This window comes from Neovison vison, chromosome 1, assembly GCF_020171115.1.
Source record: "Neovison vison isolate M4711 chromosome 1, ASM_NN_V1, whole genome shotgun sequence".
Classification (NCBI taxonomy): Eukaryota; Metazoa; Chordata; class Mammalia; order Carnivora; family Mustelidae; genus Neogale; species Neogale vison.
The window spans coordinates 229,709,998-229,720,982 of record NC_058091.1 but is presented as its reverse complement, the minus strand read 5'-3'; the positions used below and the strand labels follow the sequence as shown (position 1 = coordinate 229,720,982).

Genomic DNA, 10,985 nt, shown 5'->3' with positions numbered 1-10,985 from the left:
TAATAAGACATGTTTGCTAGCATACGCATTTTTATAGGGTTAGATGCTTTATTGTTAAATATTTAAAGCATGAACTAGTTTTTAAAGCTTGGAAATGCTAGTTATCCATTCTGAAAGGACGTTTCTTCTGATTTTACTCCTGATCACTAATTTTCATTTAAGCAGGACAACATACATATACCTACATCTTTGAATTCTATAGGTGAAGAAAATAGAATATGGTATCAGAATTCTCCTTGAGTTGATAAAGGTGAGGATGTGGTTAGCTGGGCAGGAGCCCACAGTACTCTAATGGAGATCAGTTTACTGGTTCTACATTATCAAGAGCACAGTATTTACCTTGACTCAATGGAAAGTGGATAAAAGCAGTACCATCACTATGACCTAGAAAAGGAAAAAAATGTAAACCTATTAGCAGGAAAACTATTCAGAAACATTTTCTATGAACTATGGGAGGACCAGCCTCATCATATTCTTGCTTACTGATCCACATCTGCTGGAATGTAGACAGGCTGGCCAGAATGGAGCCCCCAATCCAAACGGAATACTTCCTCTCTGGGGGAGCTATGATCTTGATTTTCATGGTGCTAGGTGCCAGGGTTATGATTTCCTTCTGCATCCGGTCAGCAATGCCAGGATACATGGTGCTGCCTCCAGACAACACGATGTTGGCATATAGATCCTTGCGAATATCCACATCGCACTTCATGATAGAGTTGAAAGTTGTCTCATGGATCCCACTTGACTCAATGCCCAGGAAGGAGGGCTGGAAAATGGATTCAGGGCATCGAAAGCGTTCATTACCAATGGTGATGACTTGCCCATCAGGAAGCTCATAGCTTCTTTCAAGTGAGGAGGATGCAGCAGCACTGACCATCTCTTGCTCAAAGTCCAGGGCCACATAGCACAGCTTCTCTTTGACATCACGAACAATCTCCCGCTCGGCTGTGGTGGTGAAGTTGTAACCTCGTTCTGTCAGAATCTTCATGAGATAGTCAGTCAGGTCTCTGCCAGCCAGATCCAGGCGTAGAATGGCATGAGGCAGAGCATAACCTTCATAGATGGGCACGGTATGAGTAACCCCATCCCCAGAATCCATTACGATGCCTGTAGTCCGCCCGGAGGCATAGAGGGAGAGCACAGCCTGGATAGCCACATACATAGCCGGTGTATTGAAGGCCTCAAACATGATCTGAGTCATCTTTTCCCGGTTGATCTTGGGGTTGAGAGGAGCCTCGGTGAGGAGGATAGGATGCTCATCTGGTGCCACACGAAGTTCGTTGTAGAAAGTGTGGTGCCAGATCTTCTCCATGTCGTCCCAGTTGGTGACCACTCCATGTTCAATTGGATACTTAAGAGTCAGGATGCCTCTCTTGCTCTGAGCCTCATCCCCCACGTAGCAGTCCTTCTGTCCCATGCCAACCATGACCCCCTGATGCCGGGGACGTCCTACCATGGAGGGGAACACAGCCCGGGGGGCATCATCACCACCAAAACCTGCCTTGCACATCCCTGACCCATTATCTACCACCAAGGCAGACAGCTCATCATCAGTCATGGTGCTGGCTGGAATCTTCCAGACAGGTGAAGAGAAGTTAAATGTAGAGTAAATAGCAGATAACAGGGTCAACGGAGAGAATGAACAGGCTGAAACACGAGAGCTGCCTTCAGAGAGGGGATCCTGTGCTGTGATGACAGCTATTTAAAGGTACACACTGGCCCCACCCATGTCCAGTCCCACCAGTTCCCAGCATTTCTGGGTGGAGCTGCCTTTGAGGTATTAATAATGATGATGATGATTATATAAATCATTAGTAGGCCTTCCTTTATAAAGAGAAAATTGGCTACCAAATGGTCAAATCTGAGGTTACTGTAATTAAACAACCCACACACAGGTTGTCAGCATGCAATGGCTCAGTCTCTACATGACGATGCTGCTGCAGTGGGGGATGTCCAAGCAAGATGAAGGAAAACTAGTGTGAGGTATGGGAACACTGCTGGGAGGACCACTCCCTCCTCACTTTACTCTCTGGGTCCATTTTCTCCACACTAGCTTTACTGTTCATTCTTAATATATTGTTTTGATGAAAAGCCCAATGCTGAAAACTCCACTTCTTTCCTAGTAAGGTCCTAATCCCACAGGAAGTTGTCATGATTGAAATCATTTTAATGGATGAAAATAATGAATGGCCAAGGGTGGCCTGATAGCTGTACTTACCATGCATTTGTGTTGTGCAAAATTTAGGGATATTTAATAGACTTCTAATCCATCAGAGAAAAACTAAAAGCAATAAAGTGACCAATAAAGTAAAACCACTACAGGTTCTTTTTCTTTCTTTCTTTCTTTCTTTCTTTCTTTCTTTCTTTCTTTCTTTCTTTCTTTCTTTCTTTCAGATTTTAGTTATTTATTGACAGAGAGAGACACAGTGAGAGAGGGAACACAAGCAGAGGGAATGGGAGAGGGAGAAGCAGGCTTCTTGCTGAGCTGGAAGCTCAATGTGGGGCTCAATCCCAGGACCCTGAGATCATAACCTGAGTTGAAGGCAGACATTTAACTGTCTGAGCCACCCAGGCGCCCCCAGATTTTCTTTCTTGTTTTAATTTCCTAACAACCAAATCATATTAAGCTTTTACTATGCCCAGACATTTTTCAGGAACTAGGGTTATTGGGTCCATGTTGCCTGCATAGAGACTCAATGACTAACTGTGCTGCATGATTTATTAGGTAAAATGCTGGTTATAGGAATTTCATTTATTTGTAATAACTCTAGTTGTACAACAATGAACATAATTAAGTGATATGATAAATTTTGAAATGATGTATTTGAGCTGATCTTTAAAACATTTTGATTTTCAAGATTCATGTAATGTATTATAACATCATGCCTCTCTCTATGGTTATGAAAATGTTAATACTTTCCTTCAATTTTAGGATATACAATATTTATACCCTGATCATTTCCTATTTTTTTAAAAAAGATTTTATTTATTTATTGGACAGACAGAGATAACAAGCAGGCAGAGAGGCAGGCAGAGAGAGAGGAGGAAGCAGACTCCCTGGCAAGCAGAGAGCCTGATGTGAGGCTCGATCCCAGGATCCCGGGATCATGACCCGAGCCGAAGGCAGAGGTCTCTGCCTACTGAGCCACCCAGGCACCCCTGATCATTTCCAATTAATAGTTTGTTTGCATTTTATTTTCAGTATAAAAATATAGACTATCTAGTAAAATGTGTTCCATGATATAATGTAGAATATTAGTAATATGTTACAGAGAAACAGTGATTATGAAAGTTCATTATTTTGATTCCAGTGTGCTATGTAAATAGGATATAATCTACCTGTCAGCTATTCCAAAGTGAAGCAGTTTGTCATGCCCACATCCGAGTTCTCCCAAATCACCTTTGTCTGGGTTAATTAATTAATTAATTGTCATTTTGTAAGAAGTAGCAGCAGCTCTGTAGTACTTGACAATGTACCTTCTAGTTCAAGGCCATGAGAACTAGCTGGCTGGTGTCTTTGCCCATGAACCTCTTAGAGAATCATGGTAACACCAGGCTGTAAGTGTCTAGTCCTCATCTTTGAGCACAGCATGATAAAGAATTTTGGAATTACTTTTCTCTGAGTTTTCCAAGTCCTTTTCCTTTAATGTACCTTCGGAACCTTCCTGCTGACAGTCCATTATAGTAGAATGTGTTTCACTACAAAATGCATAGTTTTGCTTTTTTTCTGACCAGGATTGTTCTATCTCTTAATTTTTTCTATAACTGCAAAATCAATTCTCCTTCAACAAAATTAAAGAACTCACCCTCAAACCTTCATACTGGATGGTTTTGTGTCCTTCCTTTTCATGTAACACAAGCAAGGTTTTGGTTTTTTTTTTGAGATTTTATTTATTTATTTGACAGACAGAGATCATAAGTAGGCAGAGAGGTAGGCAGAGAGAGGGGGGAGGCAGGCTCCCTGCTGAGCAGAGAGCCCAATGCGATGCAGGGCTCGATCCCAGGACCCTGAGATCATGACCTGAGCCGAAGGAAGAGGCTTAATCCACTGAGCCACCCAGGAGCCCCAAGCAAGGTTTTGATTAAAATAATGTTTTATGGCGATAGGATGAAACGTCTGGAAATGTCTGTTTTCGCTTTTTAGAGCCGTAGCAAACTGCACACACATTGTACAAAACTGAAAAGAAAACACATTGCGTTTAGTACCAGTCACCATGTATGACTCTCTGATCCGGAATACAGAACAGAGCCACGTCAGCAGAGAAGTGCATAGGGCACCAAGTGCAGCCTTTAGATTCTGGATTTACTATTGTACCCCCCTTATAATCACCTTTGAGCTGAGAGTCGTAATGAGGTCACACAACATAGTTCATGTCTTGAGAGTGAAGCTGATGTGTGATTTGCCAGAAGACCTTCTAACCTCTGTTGTAATATTGGTGTACCAGAAGAATTTTTCATCAATTATATATTCTTAAAATAAGCTTAGGTTCTTACACTTAACCCCCAGTCATATGAAAGGGATATATTATAATTCAGCAGTCAGCTAAAAATATCATCTGTTGGACTATTTAAAAATATGAAAAGTAGTAAGAATTTGTATGAGTGAGATAGAGGAGATGGCTTTACAAAGACTGGGCTCTGGGATACTGTTCCCAAAGGTAGTAAGTTTTCTAACTGACTGGAATTTACGGATGCTTAGGTAGTTACCTACATCTAAAACCTATAGGGGCCTTTATGATGAACTTTTGGAAGGTTAGCATATCATTTTCTTTCACTTTTGCGTAGTCTGACTATGATACAGCTGTACAAACCCTGAGTAAGGCATGGACATGAGCGTTGTATGTAAGGATAACAAGCCGAGGTGGTTTGAAGCTGTACTCTAATCCTCATCACAAGCTTCTCATGATCTTTTCTTTCCAAGTAATCTTAGACTTAGTCAATCCATAAGCCCTTACTAAACCTGCTGGGCCCTGGCAATATATTGGTGAATAAAAGCTTGCCCTTGGGGCACCTGGGTGGCTCAGTGGGTTAAGCCGCTGCCTTCGGCTCAGGTCATGATCCCAGGGTCCTGGGATCGAGCCCCGCATCGGACTCTCTGCTCAGCGGGGGGCCTGCTTCCTCCTCTCTCTCTGCCTGCCTCTTTGCCTACTTGTGATCTCTCTCTGTCAAATAAATAAAAAAAATCTTTAAAAAAAAAAAGCTTGCCCTTATTTTTATAGAGTTCAGTATCTTGTGGGTGAAAGTCATATTGGAGCAAGCTAGCCTTGGTCGCTGTGCATGGATGTGGAGCACCCAGCTTGGGTTCTGATGGGCACCGCCTGTGCTGCCCTGCTGTTTAATGTGTGGAATGCCATTCACAGGTAACAGGGCACAATGTGGTTGATGTATACAGAAAAGGAGCACAGAGTGTATAGAGGTGAAGGGAGGGGCCCTTGGACCTGGGGTCTGGAGGAGGGGGAAGAGGACCCCTGGGTTGAGTCTCAGAGGACGGGCAGGAGGTTGCCAGTGGCCAGTGCGGGGGACGTTGCAGCATGAGCGCCGCCAACTTGGATAAAATCAGAAAATCCAGAATGTATTTGGAACTAGGTATCTCCACAAGGGTTAGCATGGCTTGGGAATGGGAGTCTGAATCTTAACAGGCATGAGGAAGGGAGGAGAACTCTAGAATCAGATAGAACTTCCCCTGTGGGCACAGAGGATGTGACTAGGGGCTTTTCACACATGTGCCCATAGAGGCCATGCCTTAGTGATTATGTCCTATCCCCAGACTCTCATCTCTTAACCATACTCCTGAGACTAGTAAGGCCCCTTTCTGCCACCACCCTGGGGATCCAGTTTAGAACATTGGGATCAGCTGCTTTCTTTGTTGGTTTTTATTTCATTCTCTCTTTGTGCCCCACACTCTTTTTCATTCTTTGTAGCTTTTGCACACATATCTACCTCTCCCATGGTGTAGATTGCTCTGAGAATCTCCTTCATCTGTGCTCTGTTCTTAGTGGAGATTTGACACTTGTTTAATACACAAATATGTGAGTGGGTATGTCGTAAGATATTTTAAAAAAGATTTTATTTAGGGGCGCCTGGGTGGCTCAGTGGGTTAAAGCCTCTGCCTTCGGCTCGGGTCATGATCCCAGGGTCCTGGGATCTTAAAAAGATTTTAAAAAGATCTTAAAAAAGATTTTATTTATTTATTTGACAGACAGAGATCACAAGTAGGCAGAGAGGCAGGCAGAGAGAGAGAGAGAGAGGAGGAAGCAGGCTCCCTGCAGAGCAGAGAGCCTGATGTGGGGCTTGATCCCAGGACCCTGGGATCATGACCCGAGCCGAAGACAGAGGCTTTAACCCACTGAGCCACCCAGGCACCCCAGGTCATAAGATTTTTAAATTATACATTCTAATCTATTCCTTAATAGACATAGCTGACCATGTTTACAAGTTAAAAAATTCATTTTCGGGGCGCCTGGGTGGCTCAGTGGGTTAAAACCTCTTCCTTCGGCTGAGGTCATGATCCCAAGGTCCTCGGATCGAGCCCCCCATCCGGCTCTCTGCTCGACAGGGAGCCTGCTTCCCTTCCTCTCTCTCTGCCTGCCTCTCTGACTACTTGTGATTGTCTGTCAAATAAAGAAATAAGATATTAAAAAAATTCATTTTCTATGGTTAAATATGATTTCCTTTATGTTTTCTGTTGATGAAATGACTTAATCATATCTTAGAAACTATAAATGTTTACTCAGAGAAGTCTCCAACATAGAGTTTCAATAATCTCTTAAAATAAGTCCACCAATAATAGTTATTACTATTACTTAATAGTAGTAGTAGTTATTTGCTTTTTGTTTTAATTTATAGGACTTTGTAAAAATATAAAAAAATTAAAAAAATTTAACAGCCTCTCCCCCAAATAAAACCTGACTTTTTTAAGGCAAGTGTGGGCATGAAGGAGAAAGAAGTAGCTTTGGTGAGGGACATATGGGCCAGTTCCAGAGTGTATTTGGAAGGATAATCTGAATGCAGGAATTATTTTTATGGTATAGCTGACCATAGCTCCTCAGCCCCCAACCTGTACTAGCCTACTTTCTGTGAACAAGACCAAATTCTACTCCCCAGGGTGAAAGGGCTCCCCACTGATGTTTAAAGGACACTGGATTTGATGGATTTGTATTTTACGGCATTACTTCCTAAATCTTAACTTTTAAAATATGCCATAGGTCAGTTTTTGGCTAGTTTGATTGAGATGTGAAAAAGTTGTTAAGAGGAGGGATGGATTCCTGTGTGCTGTGGATGAACCTCTAAAGATGTCTTGACTTCAAGGAAAGAGGAGAAAAAGCAGAGGAGGGAGGTCATGCAGTTGGAAGCATCAGTATTCACAGTAGCTCAGCCGCTGCTGGTGTGAAGCGCGTACCATCTAAGACTGAGATAAGCTCCAGGCTGTTTTCTGACCCTGAAAGCTGGAGAGAGTAGCAATAAAAACTGTGATTACCGGGTACCTGGGGGGCTCAGTTGAGCATCCAGCTCATCAGAGCTGTGAGATCGGCCCGTGTCGGGCTCCTGGCTAGGCACAGAGCCTGCTTGGGACTCTCTCTCTGCCTCTCTGTCTGCCCCTCTCCCACCTAGAAACAGCAATGACAACAACAACAAAACAACCACAAGAAGCTGTGATGGCTGATGACTTAATGTGTGCCAGGCTTGGTGCTGAATGTTCTAACTGCACACATCAGTTCTTTCTTTCTTTCTTTTTTTTTTTTTTTAAAGATTTTATGTATTTATTTGACAGATCACAAGTAGGCAGAGAGGCAGGCAGAGAGAGAGGAGGAAGCAGGCTCCCTGCTGGGCAGAGAGCCCAGAACCCTGGGATCATGACCTGAGCTGAAGGCAGAGTCTTTAACCCACTGAGCTATCCAGTCCCCCATACACATCAGTTCTTTAATCCTCGTGACAATCCTTACAAAAGCACCTAGGATTATCATCCCCATCTTGGAAAGATTAAACTGAAGCTTAATGAGTAAACCAACCAAAGGTACACAGTGAGAAGTGGCAGTGTCAGGATTTGAACCCAAGCAGGTGAGTTCTAGAGCTTGGGCTCTGCCTGATGATGGGCTACAAGAAATGAACGGTACAGGGCATCTGGCTGGCCTCTTGTGAGAGAGGAAGCCAGCTGGGATTGTGTCTGTAAAGTTTTGTACTCCCTTTCGGGAAACATCATCTTAGAGTGTCCAAACACCATCTTAGAGTGGAGACCAGGCTGAATATTGACGAAAAAGAAGAAAATGGAATTCTTGAGAAATTTATCAGGTTTTTGTATATTAATAATAGGAATATTAAGACATCATACTCTCTAAATGAGGAAAAAAGGAATGGTGAGTTCATGTTTGGATAAGAAAGATAGACATTTACAAGTAAAGAGGCAAATTTCTATTACTTAAAGTAAAAAAAAATAATGTGAGAGTGATTTCAGGAGGGAATTGTATGGGTAGTGGGCCAAAAAAGCAAAAACTCAATCAAGAAGGCAAATGCATCCTTTGGATTGCAGCCATATGGGAAATGGAGACTTTCAAGTATCAGTTTTCAGACCCCAATGGCATCGTCCCTAAATATCCAGATTTGAGCATGACATGCCAAGCATGAACAGTAGATAGTAATGTAAGGACTCTAGTTTAGGAAGCATGGCGAGCCTTGTAAACACAGGGTTTAATGGATATTCCGCAATGGTCCCTGAAGCAGGCCAAGAGCAGAATCAACCAAGATAGACAGGAAGTACAGGATATAGAGGTAAAGGTGGCAAAAGTTGAAAATAGTGAAATGTTAGGCCCAAACTAAGGCCTTCGTGGTCAGACTACCTTAGAGAATGTGAGTTAGAGTGAAGGTTAATTCACTGGATGCTGAGATGATTGATTGGATGGGAAGGACCTGCCAGGCCTCAATGGGAAGATCTTACAGATAGGGAACAACTATGAATGCAAGTGTGATCTGGAGCTGGAGAGATCACAGGTCCACAAGGCTAATTTAATGAGTCCAGTCTTTCGTAAAAACACAAGAAACCAAACACGAAAAATGCCTTGCAGTCATTGACTTGTGCTTGGTGTTTATTCTTCATTCTGGTGAACTTGTTTTTTGACTACTCAAGTATCATATCTAATTTCTTGCACATTTTAATTAAGATCATCTACAAGCCCTTGTCTAGTTAAAACTACATAGTGGGATTGTGGACGGTCAAATACTATACTACAAGTAGACTCTCTTCTCTGCAAGACTGCTTGCCGCTATGGAAATGTGCTGTGCTGGACAGAGTACCTGGAAGATGGGTGATCTGGGGTGAAAAGGCTCATTCAGGTTGGGAAGCTGCATAATTCACTCCAGGGGAGAACATTTTGACTGGGAGGCTATGACTCAACATAGTTTTTTCTCTTTTAGGCCAAGGGAAGCACTCTTTCTGGAGATCTCAGGAGACATACCTAGGAAATTATTTCTAGCATCTGGGACTAGTAGGGCCTCCTGAGAGTTTTCTTAGTTTTTCCTTTGCTGACAGCAGGGCTGCATATTTATCTCTGGTCCAGAAAAATGATGAATGGGCAGGCTGACTTTTTGGGCTGGGGTTTAGGAGAGGAGGGGAGCAGATCTCATATAGAAGGTAGGATACCTAGATGAAAACAAGTACAGTGGAATATCAGAACATGAAATCTGTCCATTGGTGGTTTCTCTTCCTTCAGTTATCAAGTCATCAAGTATAGGAAAAATGACCTGGAAGAAGCTACAGGAAAGATGGCACTACAACTTGGTGTAGATTCTGGATCGTTCACTGCATCTGGACCTTGAGGTAGTACATAGCCTGTAAACTAGAGCCCCAGGCATTACCTTGGTCCATGCAGTTTTCTACAAATGCTTTTGAATTTTTAGTGTTGAATAGTTGTAAAATAAGTAGATTTTGGAATTCCTACTTCTCTTAAAAAAATAGGAAGTTCAAACAATATTGGATCTCATTCCCAAACTACAGCTGAATAGTAGCTCCCTGCCTGGGAAGGGATATGATTTCTCCATTCCTCTTGCCCCCACAGCCCTGTAGCACTGCTCCCACCCTATTCCACTCATGCTTCTTGTAGGCTTGTGAGTTTAATGCATTGTGACAAACTAAAGAGCAACATGAGTTTTGCAGGGGGTGAGGTGGGGTGGAATGGGGAAAAGGACAAGTGGAAACACGTTGTATGGCCCCTTCTTGTTTGAGGGATGGTTTGGTATCTGCAAGAGAGGGAAAATGGTAGGTGGCTGAGTTTCTTAGCTATATGACAGATGTCTAAATGTCACACTTAACTTTAAAGGAATCCAGTTAAAAGATGGTAGGGCAGGTAGAAATGTTCTGTTTTTCCTTGTTTTATTAATGATAGAATATGGTGGAATGGGTTTACTTTATAGAAGGGAGGATTTTAGCTAATAGAAAAATATTGCTGATAATATAATGAATTACAACTCTGTTTTCTGGGAAAGTATCTTTGTTGCCGCCTTGAAGGAAAAATTCAAAGGTCTGGCTCCTGGAATTTTCTTTTGTTCTGGTTGGATAGGTTGAAGAGATCGAATTGAGTTTCTAAATGACATTTTCACATTCTGGGCATTTTTTCCCCCTTTTTCTTTACAGTAGGAAGCTTACCTGTTTGAGGGAAATGGATGCATTTTGACTTCTTCAGATCACTTTGCTCAGAAACTATGGGTTCTTTGAAAAATGACACTCAAAGGTACTAAAAGAATTTGCCAAAGAAAAGCATTGGTTGAAGCATTCAGAGCAAGGCTTCCTTTTGTTACATGAAGCTACAGATGGAAGCTGGGTCAATTAGTAGAATATCAGACTTTGAGATTAAAACAAAAGAGGAAAAACTCTTTTGTTGAAATCCTTGGTTAAAACTGATATTTCTAGTTCTCACCAAAAAAGAAAGAAGAAAATAAGACTTTTGTTTAGAAAAAAAGTTAATTAGAAGTACTGTATAGAACATAAAAAATGC

General features: G+C 42.2%; 1 protein-coding gene across 2 annotated transcripts; it reads right to left on the bottom strand.

Moving 5' to 3' along the window:
* Positions 1-427: 427 nt before the first annotated feature.
* On the bottom strand, positions 428-1,558 carry ACTBL2 (actin beta like 2). 2 transcript variants are annotated; one of them, XM_044224423.1, is made up of 2 exons: positions 1,430-1,558; positions 428-1,303 (listed from the first exon to the last, which is right to left on the bottom strand). In XM_044224423.1, the coding sequence occupies exons 1-2, from the start codon at positions 1,556-1,558 to the stop codon at positions 428-430; spliced, it is 1,005 nt and encodes a 334-aa protein (XP_044080358.1). The 2 variants fall into 2 exon arrangements, with proteins under 2 accessions (XP_044080358.1, XP_044080349.1); XM_044224414.1 differs by having other exon boundaries at positions 428-1,558.
* Positions 1,559-10,985: the final 9,427 nt, after the last annotated feature.